Consider the following 24,791-nt stretch of genomic DNA (forward strand, 5'->3'; position numbering starts at 1 on the left):
AAATTAACAAATGTATGTAAGATGTGTCACACTTGTGAGAGGCAAAATCACACTTGCAAGTGCCTTAGTTTGCTTAACACAGCGATTCAACTTGAACCTAGCTGCAATGAAGTTCATTTGGTGACTGTAGTATTCAGTCAGCAAACTACAAACTTCAGAAAACTTCAAAGTTCTGGGATCCAAGACTGTGTGTAATTTTTGCACCATTTCATACAATTTACTCCTAGATCACAGTAACAGTACATTGTGGCATGCAGGATCATAAGTTTGATTTGCCGTGCTGTGCAGTTCAAAAAACTGTAAACAGACCTCCCAACTCTCACTTATCTCATTGAAAGAAGTGAATGGTAGAAGGAGAGGTGCAGAAACAGCAGCTGCCTCCTGTTGTTGATTCTAGAGAGACTGTAACAGCAGTGTGTGCTGTTCCTGCTGCTCCTACTACAACTTGACAAATTCAGGATCTGTGGTTCACTAAACGAAATGGCATGGTGAAAAATTCCTCATTACTAGTTTTCTATCGTGTGTGGTGTTGGTAGAAACATGTATATCGTCACTTGGTCTGGTGGGTACACTGAACCACTGGGTAACAAACACACATTCCTATAAGCCTGCAGTAGACTGAGTTCATGAAGTGAAGGAAACACTAACAAGACTGGGACATAGCAGAGTTGATGAATCAGTACAACAATTACAAATTAGTAACCATTTGAGACCAGAAACAAGCTAAATCAATTTGGCTGCACAGTGGTGTGATATGAACAGCTACAAATACAGCAAGTAGTGAGGGAGCCGTGAGCCTAGACAAAGGCTCAGTGCCAAATGGTCGCTACCAGGTGGTGCCACTTGACACTCATATCTTGGCAGTGACTCCACTTATGGCAGCAGCCTGCAGCCGCTGATAAGTCCACATCTGTGCTAGGCAGGGAATCCAAATCACTGCTGGTTACAAAAACATTGGTCTCATAAATGTTCTAGGTAACTTTCATGTAATGTGATTGCAGGACTCAGTAAAAGCCTTAAAGAGGCTTAGTAGCAGGTGACGGCTAAAGTGAACAGTGGCTCTCTTCACATATTATTCCCAATCATTACTCAAATAGTTGTAGAATCTTGTTCTGAAATTACTGCAGCTGCCATCAGTGACCAGTTTACTCAGCACTGCATAGCATCTCTGGTTGGGGGTTGTTGACACACAATTATTTCACAATAATTGATCTTTTTCCTTCTTGTATCTACGTTGTTAAAATTGCTAAATCATGATGGTAGGGTGGTATTTACTTCTATCCCTACCTACATGTTCCACAAGCCACCACATAGTGCATGGTGGAGAGTGGCTTGTACCACTGCTATTCTTTCCCTTTTTAGTTAAATTTGCAAATGGAGCAAGCAAAAAATGACTGTCTGCATGTTTCATATGAGCCCTAATTTCTTTTACCTTGTTTTCACATTCCTTACAGAAGATGTACATTAGTGGCTATAGATGCCAGCAGTCACAAATGTTGGTTCTCTAAACTTTCTCAAATGTTATGCAGAAAGAATGTTGTCTTCCCTTCAGGGATTCCCATTTGAGTTCATGGAGCATTTTCATAATACTTACTTGTTGATGCAACCTAACAGTAATGAATGTAGCAGCACACCTCTGAATTGTTTGGATTTTTCCTTTAATGTGACCTAATGAGCATCTTGAACACTTAAGCAGTACTCAAGAATGGGTCACACAAGTGTTGTACATGTAGTCTCATTTATAGATGAGCTACACTTCCCTAGAATTCTGCCAATAAACCAAAGGTGAACATTTGTCTTCCCTGTCATCAGTCTTCATGTTTCTTTGCAGTGTTATGCATCGATATTTAATCTATTTGACTGTTTCAAGCACCACACTCCTAAAGTTGTATTTGAACATTACAGGATGTTTTCCCAACTCATATGCATTAACTTACATTTTTCCACATTTAGAAAAAGCTGCCATTCGTCACACCAAATAAGTTATTGTGCACCTTGATCTCTTTATAGGTAAACTTTTGTTTCTCAACATTTTGGCTTTATTTTTTGAAGCAAGAGAGCAACAATCTCTGTCTCCTCAGCATTTTAATAATTTTGTTATTAAACCACTGTGGGTCTTTTCCTTCCTTAATCCACTTTTATAATGATTACTTAATTGTTTACACAATGAAGTTTTTAGTTAATTTGACTGGTTTTCACATTTATTATCACTCATCGCAACACAATCACCACCAAGTCTATAAGATATCATAGAACACTAATCACAGGTAGACACTTCCAATAAACTATGGAACATTTGGACAGTTTCAAGATTTTTATGGTGTACTTTCATGAGTGAGTTCTGATGGATGAATACAGTGTGGTATGAGTGGAACTGTCAAACTGCTGTCACGTTACAACTAACATTTAATTTCAACATCTTGACACCACTTATGATCTTAATAAAGCAGTGACATTAAAAAACAGTCCACTAATGATGCAATATGGATGTCACATCAATCTAGACGTACTTGAAAATGCCAATTCAGCCGAAACAGTCTGTCCAGTCTGTCGTAAATAAAGATTACTTATTGTAAGCAGCTATTGGGTGTATGTATTCTAACAATCACAAAGTTGGTTTTGATTATACAGTCTTTGAACACAATAGATTTTCTGATAACCATTAGCAATATGCTCATGTTCGTGTTGTTAACATGGAAAAATTAATAAAATAGACTAGAGAGATGATGACCAATTGGGCAAAGACAAGTGATGCTTTCTAACTGTGGACTCTCAGTGAGACAGAAACAACATGTTTAACATGAGGAATGATGCGTAGATGCTGCTGGACTGAATTCTAGCTGTGAACTCTGACATTAAGAAGTTAATCAGTCAGGAGCTAAGTACAAACTCTTTACATATAAGAGCAGGTTTTGACACAAGATGTTAACTCAATGAATTCCAGCTGACTGAGGACTCAGTTGTCTGGAGGGAGAGTATGAAGACAGGCATATGGATATTTTGTAAATCTGGTAATTATATTTTAGTTTATAATACTGCTGGCATCAGATGTAGCAGTAATGTTGATCTTAGCCCAACCATTGTTTGGTTTAATTGTATGTTAGATAATTAGAAAAGTATTAAAGTCTGATGTACAGTCAATTTGAAAACAAAGTGGCGATTTACTGGGTTTTGTGTAAAATTCCTGGGTTAATAATTTCTACAATTTAGTCAATTTCTTAATTAGTGGCTTATTTGGACAAACAAATGCATTATCTGATTCAGAAAAAAATAGTTTGACAGAAGTATAATGCCAAATGGGAGAAATAAACAAACTTGAGGTCTGAAATGACAAAAATATTTTTTTCTGTGGCAAAACATTAATTGTGAATAATGAGTAATTCCATCTTGATTAATTTCAACAAACACGTGTACATGCACACGTGCGTGCTGCCCCCCCCCCCCCCTTCCCCTGCCCCCCCCCCCCCCCCCCATACAGTGTACCAGAGCATCCTTGAAATGCTAAAGCAGTAGTATCGCTGCCATCATACTAGTTTGCTGATATCAGCAATTGATAATAATGAAGACTGTGTAACCATTCTGGAGAGGATTGACTGGCTAGACATCCCTAAGGTGGTTTGTCAAAGTGTGGGGATAGATTCTCAACGTATCACTTTTAAGGTCCTGGAAAATTCTTTTAGATCATGAAGATGGACATTTTAACTTTGAATTCATGTGTGAAACTGAAATCAGAGATGGAAGTGATGGTACTTCATTGCTCAGAAGTGTACCAGACTGTCAGGATGTTGATGCAGATAACCTCACAGAATGGACAGCGACTGATGAAGTTGATGAACTAATTGGCAATGATATTGTAGAAACAGTGATGCAGGGGGAAGTAATAAATCAGGAAGAGGTAAACTTAGGTGACAGGAGAAATCCCATCCCAATTTCAGAAGGGTTCTAGACAATTGTGTTAGTGCTGCAGTACATTAGTGAACAGGAGGAAGCATTGCCAGCTGATTTCATCTTTTTGTGTATGTGGAGGGTTACTGCACCACAGAAGAAGGCTGAAGGAGGGAAACATTCATCTATCAAAGTTTTTTTTAGAAAAAAAACTCTAACCTGTAAGTTTCATCTTTTCTGTTAGGCTTTGCTTTTCACATATGTATGATCATACATTCATACTTGCCGATCATTTTATGTTTCCTATAATAATTTTTGAAGGGTGCAGTATGTACATAGCAAACATTGCTTTACTATTATGCTCTATTTTAGTTTTTGGATGTGTGCTTGCAAAGTTGTTTCATACACTTCATTGCCAGTTTGAGTGTCATAGCGAATTTATTGGCTTTCATAAGCGACTGTAGAAACAACTTGTTATTATACTACAATTAATTTTATTGAAACATTATCTGATATTATTCTCAGAGACAGCACAACATAAAAAAAAACAAAATAAAAACATAAAAACTGTAATTATTTGATAGTTTAGTTGTGTCTTATTTGTGCTGAAACTGTTTGTTCCAGATGAAAGTGGTTCTGATTCAGAAGGAGCTGAGAGCACAAGCTCATCATACTCTTCTCTCAGTGACTTTGTATCAGAAATGGTATCATCTGACTTATCACCAAGTAAGTGTGTCACCAGTTAGGCAACATTCTACACTTTTCACAAGCTGTACTGTGCATTATAAGTTTTAAATAAAGTCAGTGAGTGTAGATTGTGAATTTGATCGTGAAAAATATGTGTTTCAGTAAAACAGTTAAACATAATGCTCATCTACTTTGAAATCTAAACTATCATCCTTATGCAACAACCAATCCAGTGATTTATAAGCTATTTTCAGTCTCTCTCTCTCTCTCTCTCTCTCTCTCTCTCTCTCTCTCTCTCTCTCTGTCTCTGTCTCTGTCTCTCTCTCTCTCATTTTTTCTCTTTTATGTACAATAGGGATTTATTTTTACTTTTAATCCAACAGTACATAGACATCTTATCAAAAATCTCCAGTCATAGAACTCTACATATTTTATACATAGTACTCCTCAATCTACTCTTATTAAATTAACAAATTTGTAAATAAATGATAACTGAAGTAGTGAAACAGCAATGTATGTAAAAAGACCAATATAACTATTAATGATCAGATTATGAAGATGTTACTCTACTTACTTCAAAACAACTTCCAATATACAGCTTATATAACACCTCTTTTATTGCTCCCTTGTTGTCTTCTTTGTGTTTCTCCAGACCATTCTTCTTCCCATCTACTGCATGCTACTTCTTTCAATAGAGACCATTCAAAAACATTGCACAAAAATCCCCATGCCCAATAGTCCTGTCATCCTTTAGTCAGTTAGTTATTTGTATGTTATTTGGATTTGACAACATGCTGACCAGTTACACAATTTAGTAAGGCTTTCTTTTCTCATTTTTCTCTGTGCATAACACTGTTTTATGTTTAACTGTCTTCAATGTCTCTCTCTTCATCTCTTTTTTTTTAAAAAAAAAGAACACTCTTGTTGCACAAGACAGACAAACACACACACACACACACACACACACACACACACTCACACACACACACACACACCAAACTAAACACGTTACATCAAGTAAAAGTCTTTGATGAATAATATTACGTCTACATCTACATATATACATGGCTACTCTGCAATTCACTCTTAAGTACCTCACAAAGGTTTCATCGAACCATTTTCATACTACTTCTCTACCATTCCACTCTCAAATGGTGCGTGGGAAAAAGGAACACCTAAATCTTTCCGTTCGAGCTCTGATTTCTCTTATTTTATTATGATGATCATTTATCTATACGTAGGTGGGTGTCAACAAAATATTTTCGCATTTGGAAGAGAAAGTTGGTGATTGAAATTTCTGAAATAGATTTTGTCGCAAAGAAAACCACCTTTGTTTCAGTGACTGCCACCCCCAACTCGCGTATCATATCAGTGACACTATCACCCCTATTGCCTGATAACACGAAACGAGCTGCCCTTCTTTGCACTTTTTCAATGTTCTCCGTCAATTGTACCTGGTAAGGATCCCATACCGTGCAGCAATATTCCAGCAGAGGACGTACAAGTGTAATGTAGGCGTCTCTTTAGTGGGTTTGTCGCATCATCTAAGTGTTCTGCCATCAAAGTGCAGTCTTTATTTCACCCTCCTCACAATATTATCTATGTGGTCTTTCCAGTTTAAGTTGCTCATAATTGTAGTTCCTAGGTATTTAGTTGAATTGGCGGCCCATAGATTCATGCGGTTTATCTTATACCCAAAATTTATCGGATTTCTTTTAGTACCCATGTGGATGACCTTGCACTTTTCTTTGTTTAGTGCCAGTTGCCACTTTTCACACTATATAGAAATTCTCTCTAGATCATTTTGTAATTGGAATTGATCATCTGATTATTTTACTAGACAGTAAATTACAGTGTCATCTGCAAACGATCTAAGGGGGCTGCTCAGATTATCACGTAGATCATTTATGTAAATCAGGAACAGCAGAGAGCCTATGACGCTACCTTGCAGAATGCCAGATATCACTTCTGTTCTATTCAATTGTTTACTGTCTATCACTACACTGTGACCCCCCTGAGTTTATCGCAACATAGAAAACATACATGAAACACTACAAAAGAGGTGACTGCTATTTTTTGGACATTTATACAGAATGAACAGCAACAGGTTAACCAAAGGGATTTTTAAATATCTTTGGGACAAGAAGCCAACAATAGCCTGGATTCAAGAAGATAGGAAATATTTGCAAAGAAACAACCTAAGTGAAAAAGATGCAACAGAAAGAGAGATTTTCAAGAGGAAAGTGTTAAAAATGGAAGGATTTCAAGGCAAGAAAGAGGGAGAAGAAGACAGGCCCAAAACGGTCTGAGGAGAGACAAAGGATACGTAGTGAAAAGATGAAACAATACTGGAGGAAAAAGAAAGAACAACAAAGAAGGAAGCATTGAAATTCGTGCATCGTCCTTAGATGACCCAAACGAAAAAAGAAGAATAATAATTGGCAAGTTGTGAGTAGAACTCTTGCACTGAGGATTCTGTACAAACTGAATTATGTATATAGACAGTTCATCCATTCCATCTCGACCATTGGTACTCGGAGGATATTGGTCCCAGGGATTCTAAGATTTTCGAGAGTGTTTTAATTTTTGCAATATATATGTAACGTGAGTCATGCAGGAGGCAGGTGACCATTATGATAATCAGTAGTTCTCCATTCAGGCTGACTGGGTTGCAATGGTAAAACTCATTCCCTGCCTGACGTTTGACTTTATTGCTCTTATGATGCATTTCAGGATTTATCCCTCATCAGATATCCAGGAGTGGTTAATTCATGTAGATATGGCATTTCAAGTTGTATATGAAACAAACATGCACAGACTTCACCATTGTGACCCTGTCAGTGTCAATGGAGAACTAATGATAGTTTTAATTTCAGTATGATGGCAGATAACAAATGAAAAAAGAAATATTTTTTTCCTTGTGTTGTAATTAAAAGTTAACAGTTTTCAGATTTTTTTCCATTACGTTGACCATGAAACTTCACTTCTTGCCAAATTTCATCTTTGTTGATCAACGGGAAGTACGATATAGGTTTTGATGAGTGAGCTTCCAAGTATCAAAATATGTAACATAAATGGCCATACCTTTTGATTGCATTGACTTAGAAGCTAACATTTATTCTTCCGCCAAGGGACCATAAACATTAGTATATGGCATAAATTTCAACTTGATATATCTATCCTTTCCTGAGCGAAACAGGTCTTAACAGGTGGATGGACGGACAGGCAGTCTGATAACAAATGACAATTTTTTTCATGTGATATAATTACAGATTTACAGTTTTTGGAATTTTTTGCTTTGGTTGTACTGCAAAATCTTCCTTTGAGCCAAGTTTCATTATTTTAGGCTAATGAAAAGTATCCTATAGATTTTAATGAGTGAGTTTGCATGTATCAAAATATGTGACATAAATTGCCATATCTTTTGAATGCATTGACTTAGGAGCTTCATTTTTTTACACTGCCAAGGAATCATATGCCTTAGTGTGTGGCATAAGTTTCAACTTGATTTGTGTATGACATAAATTTCAGCTTGATATGTTTACTCTTTCCTGAGGAAAAGGGATTTTTACAACCAGTCAGACAGCCAGACGGACAACAATGCGATTCTATAAGGGTTCTGTTCTTATCTATTGAGGTACAGAACCCTAAACATGCAGTTTTTTATGTAGCTCTGTTTTAGGTTGGTGCATTTTGTACAGAGTTTTTCCAGTATTCTATCACAGAATTGTCAGTCTGAAAAATCTATAAAATACACAGTTAATGCTGCCCTAACTACTTCTTTGGAAATAAAACATTGTCCTGCAATGAGTAACATTAGATGTGGCAATATGCCTACCAGATCTGGTGAAAAGATCATATTTTTCAATAATTTGTACTTCAATTCCCTCAGTTTTCCCGTTCTCAAAGCACCTTTGTGAAAAAGTTTATTGACCTGATAAATGTTGATCTTTTTTATACAAACAATTTTTTCTATGTAGTAAGCCCAAAAGACTTGTGTACTACTTGCCAAGTGCTGTTTTACCAATGAACAGTAATCCAAAAGAGCAGCCCCATTAACATTCCTAAATGTGACCATAACCTTTTTGGCAGATTAAATTGACTGTCCTTTGTTTTCTGCAGGGCAGCCAGCTTTTGCCAACAGATTTGGTTGTTGTTTCATTTCAGACTTGTGTCTGTGGACCCTTGTCTCATCCACAGTAATAAACAGGCACAAAAAAAGCAGTTGAATTCAAATGGTCTGAACATAACTGATAAATTCATTGTTTCATTTGTTTGTTGTCGGCTTTCAGCTAAAGTGTCTATCATCTTCCATAAAACTGTCTCATATTTAATTCTTCATGTAAAAGGTGCCTTAGTCTTTTTTCTGTTACCATATGCCATTGACATTATTCTGTACACATTTCATCACTGACAGTCAAAATTAACCAGAATTAGTTGCCCAGTTCTTATCAAATTTGAATGGGTTTATGGGTGTTAACCAGAAGAACACTGGAGTTAAATGCAAATGGCAGCTGTGTCAACATCAGAATCAACCATGATTGTACGCAAGGGTGGCAGTAATCAGTAATCATACAGCTCGACAGAGGCCAAGGAGAATCTACAATAGTCACATTCCTTACATAGTAAATGTTGAGACATTCAGGCATCAATATAAAGTGGCCAACCAAAACATTATGACCGCTGACCTACGATCGATATAAACCTGTCCAGGCAATAGCAACATCACCTGGTGAGGAATGACTGCTAGTCAGATACAAAAGCGGTGCATGTAGTATCAGTGAGTGTGCTGTCCATGTGTACAACGGGAAAGGCGTGCAACCTACCTGAGTCTGACTGAGGGCAGATTGTGATGGCCCGGAGACTAGGCGCAAGCATTTCAGAAACTGGACAACTTGTCAGGTTTTCGAGGAGTGCTGCAGTGACTGTCTTCAGCACATGGTAAAAGCAAGGTGAAACTATGTCCATACATCATGGGGTTGGGCCGCCAGCCCTCACTACAGATGTTGGATGTTGTAGGCTGGGCTGATTGGTAAAACAGAACAGGCAGCGAACTGTGGCAGTACTAACATCAGACTTTAATGTTGGGCATGATACAAATGTGTCTGAACACACAGTGCACTGAACACTTCAAACGATGGGCCTCCACTGCCAACGACCCAGAAATATGCCAATGTTATCAACATGACATCAGCTACCGTGTCTGAAATGCGCACACGACCATCAGTACTGGACGTTGGTGCAGTGGCAGAGCATTGTATGTTTGATGACTCCCAATAACATCTTCAACATGCCGGTGGGAGAGCACTGATCCATCATCTTCCAGGGGAACACCTCCTTGACGCTTGTACTGTGGACAGCGACAAGCTGGCAATGGCTCCATTATGCTGTGGGGAACATTCATGTGGGCATCAATGGGTCCAGTGGAGCTCTTACAAGGTGCCATGACAGCAAAGGAGTATTGTACACTGATTGCAGACCACATACACCCCTTCATAACAATCATGTAACCTGATGGCAGTGGCATTTTTCAACAAGATAATATCACCATGTCACAAGGTCAGGAGTGTGGTTCGAGGAACACAGTGGCGAGGTCCAATTGATGTGCATGTCTTGCAACTCGCCAGATCCGAACCTGATTGAACATGTCTGGGATGTGACTGAACCTGGTGTCATAGCTCGTCTGCCCCCTCCCCAAAATTTATAGGAATTTGGTAATTTTTGTATGCAGATGTGGTGCCAACTCCCACCAAAAACTTACCAAGGTCTCATTACTTCCATGCCATGATGCATCACCACTGATATCCATACACTGGCTATTAGGTAGGTGGTCATAATGTTCCACCTGATTAGTGTATTTGGTTGTGTAATCCATGAATCACATGATAAAAGTCATACTTACTCTTATGTTATTACTGAATGCAATACATTACCATATTTAGCTGGGTGTGTTGTGTATTCCATTTTCATTACTGATTTCATATGAACTGGTTCCTTGCCCTTATGTCTTTCAGGATTTTAGTAATATTATTATGAAATAAATTGTATGTAACACACATGACTGTAAAATAATTTATGTAACAGAGGATTGTGTATATTACAGAGTAATCTTCCATTCAGAATGGAACAATTCCTCTCCTTTCTTCCCTTTAAAGATTTTTTCTGGGATCCAGAATCTCCTTCAAAATTACTAAAGACTTTTCTCCCACAGAGATCTGTAAGCTCAATGTGTAAGCAGTCAGGTAAAAGGATAAACAGAATGCGGTAAATATACATGAAACATTCTGAAAGTCTTAAATTTCTGAGTGAGACATTTCTTGTTCTGCTAGACAATTCCTCCTCTTGTAAAATCAGTGTAGTATACACACTTCCACTTATAAAGTTTATCTTAATTAACTGGACTGATCTACATCTATCCAAAGTCTCCTTTTTTGCTTGGATCTAGAGAAGATAACTTGATGGTTGTGTTCATTTCAATGTGCATATTCAAGTATGTGTTAGTGAAGTAAGTGATAAAATAATATTTAAAACAGTTCTGACTGAATTATTTGATTTTTATTGAAATTTCATACAACAAAATTGGAAGAAACATTTGTGTCACAGTTATTCCCTGTAACTCTTATTAAGCACACATGATCTGTATTTACTATATACATCAGTCTCAGAGACATGCTGTAGAAGATCAGTTTATATATTGATTGATTCATTTTCACATTTTGCCTCTTATTACTACAGGTTTCCCACCAACATCAGTTGATCGTACAGAGCCACCTCCAGCTGCACTGACCATTCAGCCATTAGCTCTGTGTAGTGGCCTTGACCACCGCACTGTATATAATCCACCAAGCAGTCTGCAGTTTCCTGGTTCCATGATGCCTGCTGTCAGTGCTCCAGCAACATCACCTCCAGGCTCAACCTCTTCTAGCAGGAGTGATCTCAGCTCCCCTTCCCTGAATCGTGATTCTGAACTTGATTTTGCTGCAGCTGTTGCTGTTGCAAATAGTAGTCAGGAACAATTACCAGCTGAATCATTGCAACCTCAGCGACTGGGAACACTGGTGAGTAAAACTTCTGGGACATTCAGTGGAGCATTTAATGGTAGGTGTACAGGCTCTGCATGTGGGGCCCCAACCACACTGGGTGAGGAAATGAAATTTTACCGGTTTTGTTCAAGGGTGACTCCATGATAGCATACATAACATTTGTACAATTGGCATTGAAGTATGAACATGAAAATAATAAAGATAGGCCAGAATATGAACAACAGACAGCCAAAGTTTGATAAAGCAAGCTGTGTTTGCTTGCCACTAAACAAATGAACAGGAAGTATTACAGACATAACTGAACCTTCACTTTTCATGGAATAACTTTCAAATTTCTGGTTTAACTCAAATTCGACTAAACCACTTCCACGACTTTCTCAGTGAAGGAGTGAGGCTGTCTTTTCCTTGCCACCTATGAGACTGCTCTCAACTGTACTTGTGTTTCTTACTATAAAACAGTGCACTTTTTTTTTACTCTGTCTTCAAATGCCACTGGTACATCATATCATAATGTGTGCATGAAAAAGTAGTGCAAAATATTGGAGAACACATGCATTTGTATTCCACAAACTTTGCAGAGGAGGGTACTTTTGTACCATTTTCATTTCCCATCCTTTCCTGCTGAAGTCCTGAATGACCCAGGTGGTGGTAGTGGTGGTGGTGGCGGTGGAGGGGGGGGGGGGGGGCGGGGGGCAGCAATCGACTGTTGGGGTGAGTCTTCAGATGAGTAAAAAGTGGTACTGGTGCCTTTTAACGAGGGTGGTAAATATGACTGTTGTGAATGTATACATGGTCTTCAAGGGATGCTGTTAAGGGACTTCTCTTTCAGTGAAAGAATTCAGAAGACAGATTCTGAGAACATGCCTGAAGAAAGGTCTTGAAATGAGGTCAGCTAGGGGGAGACCAACAAAACTCATCTCACCTTCCAGTAGTAATGTGCCATATATATATGGTATGATCAGAAGCTACATGTCATCCAGAAGCATGAAAAGCAAAGGCAATGCCAGTATGAGAAGTGCAAAGGAAAGCCGAGAACATATTGCGGGAAATGTAAAGTTATGACTGTATGGAATGCTTTCCCAAATATATCAGGCCTTAACGAAACTTCCATTTTGGAGAATTTTTAGGTTAAAACGTTTGTAAATGTTACTTATTGTAAAATAAATAATAGTTTTGAAAAGTTATTTTGAGTTTATTATCACCAATTTCTTTGTCCCTTGTCATTTTTCGTAGTAAGCAGTGTAATGGCGAAACAACTGCCAAGCACTCAGTATCTTCAAATGAGAATGGCCAAAAATTTCACATTTAGGGAACAGATGATCAAAATTTCTTCATATTTCCATAAATGGGCTGCCATGACACAGTTTTCCAAAAATACAGAATAAATGTTAACTAAAAATAAATTGGGCATCAATGAGTTAACTGAATCAAAAGTTCAAGCTTATTTATAACTAGATCTGAAGTATTACTCTGAGGAATTGGTCCTCTCAGTCACTATTCAATGTAATAAGATGTTAGAGCCATACCACACCAATTCTTGTTGCTTCCCTCCTGTCCTAATCATTTGAGTCTCCCTGGTAAGTTGAAATCTCCCCCCTGCTACTACAATAGAAAATTTATGTGCAGTCTTCTCCAAGTTTTCATGAAATGTTCCACCACTATGGCTCCTGAAGTATAGGGTTTATAAAAGGCTTCTGGTTATCAAATTTGGTCTACTTGTAACACTTACTGTTGTGACTCGCCGATTATTCAAAGTGCCGCCGCGCAATTACGCACGTCCTCTACGTGCGGCGCTGTCTGCCAGCCAGGCAGCAGCTGCGCCACCTAAGCAGCCAGCCGAGCAGCGGCCGCTAGACTGAGACTCAGTGTTTAATCGAATGCCGACTTGTACACAGGTCAACTTACTCAGTGACTTATATGTGTTGTTGTCCGAAATATGTGTTAAATTTGAAGATATAAAACTTACCTTCATTCAAATTATTTCACATTCAGAATCTGTACTATCCTCACTAAATTTTATCACAACAGTGGAAATTCCTGTACAGAATAGTACTTAAAATACATAGAAAGTGACCACTCACCTCTACCGACTGATGTGTGGTGTGTAGAAACCCACAACAGAATACAGTACAGGGTGTTTCAAAAAGGACTTTACAACTTCAAAAATTCATATAAATTTATTGAAAGAAAATATAGAGCTGGGTTTAGTGCTATTTTGTAGGGAAACACATCAAATTTTTTTACCTTAAACTAAAGATGTTGTATGTGGCTTCCGTTGGTTATCCTGCACACATCCCATCGGAAGTCAGTTTCTTCCCAAACTTGCTCTAGCATTGCAGATGTAACGTGCTCAGTGGCAGTGTAAATTGTTGTTGTAATTTCAGGTAGAGAAGATGGCATGGGAGGTACAAACATGATATCCTTGATGAATCTTCATAAAAAAGAATCAAGTGGTGTCAAGTCTGGGGAACGTGGGGGGCATTCAATTGGAGCATCATGGCCAACCCATTGCCGTGGAAAGCAGTCACTGAGAAAATCCTGGACATCAGCCAGGTAGTGGGATGGTGCATCATTTTGTTTGAAGTAAACATTCATTCTTGGTCATCCTCATAGATCTGTGGTATCAAAAATTGTTGTACATATCCAGGTATACTATCCCGTTGATGGTTGTCTCACAGAAAAAAAAAAGGGGCCGTACACTTTGTTCTTGCTCAATGCAAAAAAAAACCTTCAGTTTAGGGGTATCACGAACATGTTCCAATGTTTGATGTGGATTTTCACTGCCCTAAATTCTGCTTAAGTGAAAAGTTGACTCCTCAGAGAAGATGACTAATTTGTCCAAGAAATGTTCATCCTCATGTAATTGATTTAACATATATGCACAGAAGTTCTTGTGAGCAAATTTAGCAGTGTCTTTTATTGCTTGTACAATTGTCAATCTTTATGGTTTCAATTGCAAACAGTTTCTCAACACATGCCAAACAGTTGTATGTCAGATTTGCAGTTCACGAGGTGCACACTGGGTTGATTTATTCGGGCTATTGACAAAACGTCTCACTCACTCAACAGCATCATCAGATGTGCTTGGACAAACTGATGATTTCCTGTATCTTACCGAACACTTTGTTCTACAAAACATTAATACCATTCATAACTTGTAGGTCTACTAGGAGCAGCTTTAGCATACTTGGTATGGAAATTACACTGAATTGTTGTCACTGACTTTGATTCTTCAAACCAAAACACACAGCTAGCAAGCTCAGGTCCAGTGAAGGCAGCCATCTTTAACGCAACTGCCACTAGTGCTCCTTATGGTGCAATTTGGCACTAGCGAACTATGAGAGATGAAACTTGACGTATTTCCCTACAAATTGACACTACAATCACCTCTGCAGGTACTATGAATTAATTTATACAAATTTTCAAAGTTGTAAAGTCCTCTTTGAAACAATCTGTATTTACACTAGTTTTTGAGCTCTTGCTCTTTCTCTAGCAAAAGTAAGTACATTCATACATACAACCACACAGACATCCAAATGCTCACACCTGCAGCTGTGGCAAGACTGCCTGTTTATCATTGATCATTGAGGGTAGTTGTGTGGGTCGATGGAGGTGGGGAGGGGATAGAGAAGAATGCACAAAGCAAGGACCGGTTAGTGAGATGGTGTGAGGTAGATCTTTGAACAGATGAAACAGTGACAAAAGTTGAGAGTTTCGAGCATATAAGTGATAGTGAAAGGGAGGGAGGCAAAAAGGAAGGGGAGGAAAAGTGATGAGGGTGGAGATGGAGGGAGAGAGAGGGAAGGGGAAAAATGGGGAGAGGGGGATAGGGAGATGGTGAGAGAGATAGAGATCAGAGGAATGGTACGAGAGAGAGAGAGAGAGAGAGAGAGAGAGAGAGAGAGAGCCTGCATGGTGGAAGGGGGAGGAAGGAGGTGACAGCATGTGATCTGGACAGTGAAGGACAGAAAAGTGAAGGTAGAGTGTAATGTGAGGCAGTGGGGAACAGGTTAGTGGACGTTTAGACCAGGAGGATTTTGAGAGTGCTGGAGAGACAATTCCCACCTGCATAGTTCAGTGAAACTAGTGCTGGAAAGGAACAGTAGATTCTCTGATCCCTTTGTGCCTCCCCATCTTCCCCCCTTCTTTCTCACATTTTCCACAGCTCTCCCTTTCTCTCTTCCCTCCCTGTCTCTCCCTTCATTTTCACCTTCGCCTCCTCTCCTCCCCGTCCTTTCTGCTACCCTTCCTTCTCTCTCTTATATGCTCTACCCCCTGAACTCTTTTTGACTTGTTATGAAGTCCTTGATTCATCTGTTGAAAGAACTGACTCACACCATCCCACTACCCACTCCTTATCATATGCATCCTTCCCTATCTCCTCAGCACCACCATCAACTCAGGCAACTGCATTCAGAAATCAAAAATCGAATCAGTCTCATGGTGGCTGTAGATGTTGGCATTTGGCTGTCTGTTTTGTTGCGTGTGTGAATGTGAATGTGTGTACTTTTGCTAGAGAAAGAGCAAGAGCTCGAAAGCTAATGTAAATACTATATTCTGTTGAGTGTTCCTATGTGCCGCACAACAGTCAGTTATTGTTTTATGAAATTTCAGGAGAACTTCTGGATGTCAGTACCTTCCTGCCATCATATTTTGGTACAATGCCACCACAACATGAGCACTAGCTTGAAGCCAGTTGACTGTGGCTAAAGCTGCATCCTAGCTTTTCTGCACAGTGGCTAATTCCCTTTCCATCTGCACATAACATAAGAGACCCCATCCCTATCCACATTAGTAGTCCTTTTTATACATGAGTCCATAGCATCAATAAATTTATCAAAATAAGTAATTTTCCTCTGTTGACATTTTAAATATGTTATGAAAAATACTTATTTTATTATTAGTGGTTAGCTGACTTCATCCTTTGGCATTAAAAAGCTAAATACTGATCTACACAGCAATATGGGGAAAAAGAGTTCACCACTGACATTATTGGTACTGACTTAACTATCTCAAATGTGAATTGATAAGCAGAATGAACATTTTACATATGAATGTCATCATTGATAACTGTGCTTGTACCTTCCCATGGTTCTGCTGAATTCATAAGAGTAATGAAACCACAAGTTATTCTTTTTCGCACACTGCTGTGTGAATTATAAAATCTGTAAACATAACATAATTTTTGGTGTGATGTAGCTTGACAATTGCCAATGGCACAAAATTAACAAACTGCTAGACACAGTCAGAGTACTGCTGTTTTATTGCTCCTGGCTATCACTCACTTGTCCATCACTGGAGCACTATTGATTCTTGTCAGACACTAAAACACTACTGAATATTTGCTGTTCAAATTGAGTCACGTGACTGCGACACATTTGTGTTGTGGAACTACAGTACAAAGTCAGATAATGTCACAGTAATTCTCATAAAATACCCAACAGTTAGAGAAATGGAGAACACTACTCAGCCCAGCCAAGAAATAAACAGCTTCTGATCACTTCCAAGTTGAAGTAATAAAATGGCTGAATTGGCATTCTATGCAATGTAAGTACTGCTGTTGCAGGGTACTGCCTGCAATTGAGATAAAAATTGGTATTTACTGATAGAGAGTTACTGCACCCTTATTTTGCAGAATGGCATAAGGAAATGTCTAATCTAAAGGTTGCATACATACTGCGTACACCTCTGCTGATGACTGCTCACTGGTCTGTGACTGGACTAGTGCTGAATTGACAGTAGCTCCAAAGAATACACAGCAGCCTTTGTCCTTCTTAAACAATGAATGAATGTTCTCTTCATTAAGTATTGTTTCAAAAATTCTCCAGTTACAGAAACAAGCTTGCATGAGATGGTTTTGTAAATTTGACCTGACTGTGTGCTATATCTACACAGGAATAAAATGGGCTTAGGAACAGTATTTTGTTGTATATATTTGATACTTAACTGCAGTCCTAATCTGCTTTTCTTCAGAGGTATGATAGATATTCTCATAAATGTTTCCTTCAGGGTCTGTGAGTGCAGAACATATGTCCTATGTACAGCCTGTGTGTGGATTCTGATTACATGTTGGTAGCTTCCTTGGCTATCTTTATTACTGTTTGTCCCTGCAGAAGATAAAAATGAAATTTTACTTCGCAAAGTGGCTACATCATCAATATGGGTAATGAAATTCATACCATTAATGTAGTTATGATGACATTTTTGTGTTTTATTCAATTTGATAACATTCTATCTATCAGTACACTACAATTTTTATGTATTTGACACCATTGGCAATTGAATTAACTACTGAGAACAATAAAAACTCCTAACATTACTACATTCTGTACAAATGCACTTCTTGGAAATGCTGCCTCATGCCACCAGTCCAGCTTTGAAATGCTGAAATTAGTAAGAGAGTATTGTATGTCTTTTATAGCTCTTACTGCCCTTGATAGTTCAGTCATTTGTTTTATGATTTAAGCATTTTATTGTATGTGAGAGTTATCAATTTACAGAAATGTAATTGGAAAAGATTTCCCTTTGGTTCTTATCTTTGGCCTTTGATGCCTTTCATTAATATTTAACAGTCAACCTTCATAATCTTGGTACACAAACATAGGTTCCTACCCAAATGTTGAGAGTGAGCTTCAGTACATAAATGTCTAAAATATGAATCTGTCTCAAGAATGAACAACTCATTTTAGCAGAATTTTTTACTTTGCAATTTTTCTTCATGTTTTGGTAGCAGTTAAAGAGTTTTGAGGTGACAGTTCCAGATCTACTTGTCCATTGTCATGGTGAAAAAATGGGGCTGTATTTCTGAAAATTTCATGTCAGACTGGTCCAACATATCATTGGAATATGGCCAGTGATCATTTAACCTTTTTCTAAGAACTCTTTGTGTGTAGCATCTTTGAGGGGGGGGGGAGGAGGGAATTACCGTTATTTTTCTGGCTATTGGAACTGTCCTTGCCTTCTGTGGAACAGAGTCACCTGAAGTAACCCATTGCTTAAATGTAGGTTGGTTTCTGGGGTAGCATGTTGAACTAGTTGTCATGGGCTAGATAACTTGGTGCAAAAAGGCCCATGGAATTTAATTAAGTTGCTTAGATACAACTTTGAAATTGAAAGCAACACCCACTTGTCAACTATTAACAATTGTGGCACCCATCGAGCCAACAATTATTTCATTGCTAGCTTGTCATGTAAAATATTAATTGTCATCCCTGTTGACATACATGATCTGCTACTTAGCACAGTCAACAAGAATTGTGTCTTTGGTGATATTCATCACCAACAGATGTTTAAATTCATTCAACCAGTATCGACTGTTGTCACTGATGACAAAAGTTCACCATAATCAACATCCAGTTTCAGTTCCATCTCTTCACACATTTTCCCATTGTAAAGTGGAGAGTGAATCACTGAATTGCACAGTACTTCTTCCATGTTGGTAAAATCCATTTAGTGCAACTAACTGGAATAGTTACCAAATTCAAACTATGACACCACATAATTCTTTTTAGCAGAAATGGAAAACAGTGTAAACATCAACTTATATTATCGACAACAAGTATACATATTGAACCTCCCATGTATGTATCAATTTGTGGGCTACTATTCACACAGTATAGAGTTTTCCTACTATCCTTGCTTGAAGTTTGTGTAAGGTGTTATACTGTTTGCAGGAAACTTTCTCCCAAGGTAAGAATGACCAACTGAAAAGTTGAGATGTGTAAAATAATTGAATCACCAACTCTAACCAAAGAACTAGAGGGCCATCACTTCTCTTTCTTAAGCAACAACTTTCTGATTTCCAAATCTGTTATGACCCATTATCTCTTGCAATATTTAATAGAACTACAAATCACCATGAACATTATGAAAATCATTATAAGATTTTTAAATAATACAGCTAACGCAGAAAGCCTGTTATCATCTGAGGGGGCAATTCAACATGAATTTTTGATGAAATCTTCTTTTAATTAATAAAATAGTTGTGGGTGCAATTTTCACCATTAATGAGTACATCAGATTCTTGTATTCTAGTCAAACTATGCAACAACATTTCATACATGCTAATTACCTTTCCTCAGCTTAATCTATAGCCATCTATATAAGCCTAAGATTGTTGTTATCAAAGTTTAAATAATGCTGTGCTATCTATTAATAAAGAACGTCCACTAAACTCATTATGTCAATAAAAAATACATTACTTGACACTGAGTTATATGTAAATAGGTAAATTGGGAATCTCCTAAACATAAACTAGCAATTGGACCTTCTGCAACCAAGTTGCAATGGTCTTCAGTGACAGCAAGCAGGTTAACATGCTAGGAAAATATTCCCCAAATACTGTCAGTGTTATCTACTTCAAATATAGGATTTTCATGTGCCTGATAAGAAAAGTCTGATGCTGTTACTCACAGTGGATGGTGTAGTGTACTCATAATGACAACCAGAAAACATACCTGTCACTTTGCCATTCAGAAATAGGCAATCCTTATTGACTGTCCAATAATTCTTGGTAAAAGGAAACACATATAGCACTATGCTGTCCACTTGATTCATTTTCCCTCTGAAATACAAACAAAATGTTTCACTGGTGCTTACATTCAAGTGGGTTTCATTAAAATATTGAACAGTTTCATTTTTCACATCATTACAGTGGGTATCTAGTTCATTAAATGATTTCTTTTTACATATGATGGAGGTATCATACACATACAAAACTACTTTGGAACTTTGAATGCAATGTTTTATGTCATTTACATAATCAAAAACAGAAGAGCACCTGATACTGAGCCCTGGGCCACTCCATATTTTTATATAAGCATTTTTTTATTTGTGAATGCAACTTTTGGTTTTAAGTAGTACAAATGATTTTTGGTGACTCATGTAAGACTTTATTAGGTCATGAGCAGTGCCTCTTATGCCAGTGTTTGATAGCTTATCTAATAGGATAGTAGTGTTCACACAATCAAAAGCTTTCTCAAGCTCTTGTAACATATTGCTTGTTTTCAATGCCATTATTACCTCTTCAATTATCTGGGTTGGTTTCCTTTTTAAGAATCCATTTTGATTTTCAAATATTAGGTTGTGTTTGTTGAGGAAGTTTGAAATTCTTTTATATATGACTTTTTCAACTATTTTTGAAAAGACGGGACGTTTTGAGATTGGTCTGTAGTTTTCAATTTTGAATTTGTCACCTTTTTTAAAGTTTCGTGTTACTTGGGCTATTTTTAGTCTGTCTGGTAAGGTGCTTGATTCTATTCTATTCTATTATTTGCTGCTATAGACAGAGGTACAGACATTTTGTCTACACACTTTTAATACATTAATATTGAAGCCATCTTGTCCTGCAGAACTGGAAGATTTTGAAGAGCTAATGATATTCATTATTTCTTTGCAGTTTGTGGAGGTTACATATATAGTATGCTCAGATATATTGCCTTTAAAATTATACTGCAAGTTATTTTGTTTGATTCTTTAAAGTTGACCTATCTGTGTTTGTGTCTGTTTTCTCTAAATCCACAACAAAACTGTTCTTTTCTTTCTGTAGGAGAAGGAAGATATAGCAAGCCCAGGTGGAGAATCAGATTCCAACTCAACGATGACAACAGCTACCCCTAAGACTGTACTAAGTCAACAGTCATCTATACTGCACCGATCTCCTACTCCCAGCCTTGGTAGTGAGGGCTCTGGTTCACTCTCACTAGGAGGTTCATCAGATAGAGAGAGAGATAGGCCTGGCACTCCAAGAGCACCTCATCGTCCACCACGGCCTGCCACACCAGTGAGTCAAATAATCTGTTAAATATGTAGCGTTGTGGAATCTGAATTATTACATGCACTCAAAAGGTTATTGTGTGCTCTTTTGTAAGGTATAAATTTGTGGAATAATCATTTAAAAGCCTATTAGTTAGTTATGTTTCACACTGGTCTACAGTACAGTGTTTATTATTGATGTACAGTGCATCTTTTATTTTATAGATGTGATTGTAAAGACACTCTTCTTAAGTGATTATCATTTACTAAGTTTGTTATGTATACACAACAGGAAAGTCAATTTTGGTCAAATGTAAAGTTGATTATTAATTTAACACCTTGACAACAGCAGACACACTTGTTAAGTGCAACAGCAGATGCAACTATTAGGTGCCACATTGAGTGCTGAGTTGTAATCACCTAACCAGGCTATCTCTGCTGAGTGTCTCATATTGGGACTGCATTGAGTTTCATCACCAAAATATAACTACTGCAATTGTTTGAAACAGGTGCACAGTTGATGATTGCCTGTTAATTTTATTTATAAATGAACTAGCAGAGAAACCCTGTATTGCCCAGATATTTATTTATAGCTATGTATCCACACCTGTACCATGCAGCATCTGGCCTTGTGCTTAATGTTTATGACATTGTATCTCCCTAACTATATTTTGTGCAATGATATAATTTTGTTGGTATATTCAGTGGTGTATGTGGATACTGTCTGAAAAAGGTGTTGCACATTGAGGTAGTATCAATAGAGTAATAAATGCATGATGCAGCAGTTTTTCACACATCTGATTGTTTGTGATGTCATATCTCCTGAAGTTTGTGACGTACAGTGGTATAAGTTTGCATTTACATTCAGTGGTATATATGCATACTGCATGCAAAGTATGCTGTGAATGTAGTTAGTAGTAAAGAAGTAATAAATTATAACGTCATGGCTTATGTGGTACTTATACTGCATGAACTGTGGAAAAGCAGTAAGTGATAAACATTTTTCCTTTCATTGTTTTGTGGGGATTGTCTGTGATAAATTTTTTTGTAATGGTTTAAAATCGCGTCTAAAGTTTTTTACAAGTTGCTAAGTGCTCTCCTTCTCAAATACTGGAAAGTTTGGAAATCCAACCCCACCTATTTGATAGGTAGGTAGTTCTAGCACCCATAGAGATTATTACCTGAAGTTAAGGTATGTGTGTACCAAGTTTGGTTGAAGTCAATCCACTTGGTTTAGGAGGAGATGTGGAGTTTCTTACATTTTTATATAAAAGGCAGAAACATGAAAACAAAACAGATGGAAAAAGTACGTAAACTGTTTAACAATGAAAAATTCAGGATGGAGTGTAACAATATTATTATAGACCTAGATGCAAGACCTGTCCCACATATCCTTCCACCACCACCTATGCCAGTCTGGTCACAAACATCACCTATCCCATCAAAGGCAGGGCTACATGTGAAAACACTCACGTGATCTACAAGGTACGTTGCAACCATTGTGCTACATTCTATGTGGGCATGACAACCAACAAGCTCTCTGTCCACATGAATTGCCACCGATAAACTGTGGCCAAGAAATAAGTGAACTACCCGGTTGATAAGCATGCTGACAAACACGACATCCTTCATTTCAATGACTGCTTCACAGCCTGCACCATATGGATCCTACCCACCAACACCAGCTTTTCTGAACTGCACTTGTGGGAACTTTCCCTGCAATGTATCCTACGTTCCCGTAGCCCTCCAGGCTTCAACCTTTGTTAGTCATTGCCCTCACCCACCCAGCGTCCCTGTTCCTATTCCAACACTATACAGCCCTCATTGCACCCTCACACCCAGTCTTTTTACTTCTCTCCTTTTCTGCTACCCTGTCTTCCCACCTCTCCACTGCTCTCTGTCTGACCTCCTGACTGCACATAACTGCCCTACCCTCTCCATCTCATGCCTGCACGCTCCCCAGCAGCACTGCACTGTCCACCATCCCTACCCTACTATCCATCCTCCCCACCTCAGCCTCCTCCTTACCTCCACACAGTCGCCACTCCCATCCTGCACTGGCGCTGCTGTTTGCAGTGTGGCTACAGTTGCCTGAGACTGCAGTCATTTGTGTGTATGTGAGTTTTGTGTGTATGTGTGTGTGTGTGTGTGTGTGTGTGTGTATGTGTGAGAGTGAGTGTGTGTGTCTGTCTGTTGTCTGTTTTTGACAAAGGCCTTACGGGCCGAAAGCTTTATTTGTGACAGTCTTTTTGTTGTGCCTATCCGCAACTGGCATCTCCGCTATATGGTGAGTAGCAACTTCCCTTCTCATGATATTCTTAAGTAAATTGTTTGTTATTTCAAAAGTAATTGCCGTAAGTGTAAATACATTTATCATACTGTGACACTATTGTTGGTGCCTTCATGCGAAAATGTTTGAGGAACCATGATGCTACCCAGACATGAATCTCTTTGTCTGAAGCAAATAAATGGGCATGAATGTCTTTTTTCAGTGCTCCAGAAATGTGTTAATTTGCATGAGGAGAGATTGGGACTGTATGAAGATGTGTAAGGGATTTCCAGCAAAACTTCTGCAGTGTAGTCAAAACAGCCTTGGAAACACGTGCAGGCCTGTGTGTTAACAGTCATGGTGATTACTTTTGAAATAATAAACAGTTTAGTTACATTTTTCCATCTGACTCATTTTCATTTAACTGCCTCTTATATATATGAATAGGCAGTACTAAGAGTTTTGACTCCTGGAGGTAATACTGGGCAGCCATTCTGTCTCAGAACATTACTTTGTCAGTAAATAGTGTGTTCAAAAAAACATATTGGGACCAAATATCCCTCATTTTCAGCCTCTTTACTTGATAAATGAGAAGAAAAATAGCAATGAACTGAAGAATTGCCTCATTTACTATCTCAGTTTATTTTATTATCAAATGTGATTGTATGGAAAAAAAATATATTCACCAAGAGACAGCAGGAGAACACACATATGAAAGTATTTAAATTTGCAAGCTTTTGGCACCAGTGCTACTTCTCCTGACAGAATGGCTGAAGGGGAAGGAAGAGGGTTGAAGGAAAAGCTGTGATGAGGTTTAGGAAATGGGGAGAGTTTGGAAAAGTCACTCTGGTCATGCGACTTATCAGATGGGATGAGAAGGAAAGACTAATTGTTGGGGACTGCACAAGACAAGATCGGAAAGTCTGGGAGCTTAAAGGTGGAAGATAAGATATGCTAGTCAGAGATTACTGACAAAACATCGTGCATGAGTTAATGAAAGTGGAAAGCTAAGTGCATTGTATGCGGTAAAGGTGAGGAGGTGTATAGGCAGATCAGAAAATAAAAGATATAGAAAACTAAAAGGGAGTGAAGAAAGGAACAGCGACTCAGAAGAAATGCTGAGACCGAAGAAATTAATGCTAAATAAGGTCAGA

General features: G+C 38.2%; 1 protein-coding gene across 1 annotated transcript in view; it reads left to right on the forward strand.

Moving 5' to 3' along the window:
* LOC126176184 (MAP kinase-activating death domain protein) overlaps positions 1-24,791 on the forward strand; it is a 545,775-nt gene that overhangs the window by 179,179 nt on the left and 341,805 nt on the right. The window contains exons 14-18 of the mRNA XM_049923326.1: positions 4,510-4,611; positions 11,308-11,558; positions 12,508-12,546; positions 13,034-13,048; positions 21,163-21,396. Coding sequence (XP_049779283.1) covers positions 4,510-4,611; positions 11,308-11,558; positions 12,508-12,546; positions 13,034-13,048; positions 21,163-21,396 — 641 coding nt within the window. The remainder of the gene's footprint in view (positions 1-4,509; positions 4,612-11,307; positions 11,559-12,507; positions 12,547-13,033; positions 13,049-21,162; positions 21,397-24,791) is intronic.

The sequence above is a fragment of the Schistocerca cancellata genome, chromosome 3 (assembly GCF_023864275.1).
Source record: "Schistocerca cancellata isolate TAMUIC-IGC-003103 chromosome 3, iqSchCanc2.1, whole genome shotgun sequence".
Lineage (NCBI taxonomy): Eukaryota > Metazoa > Arthropoda > Insecta > Orthoptera > Acrididae > Schistocerca > Schistocerca cancellata.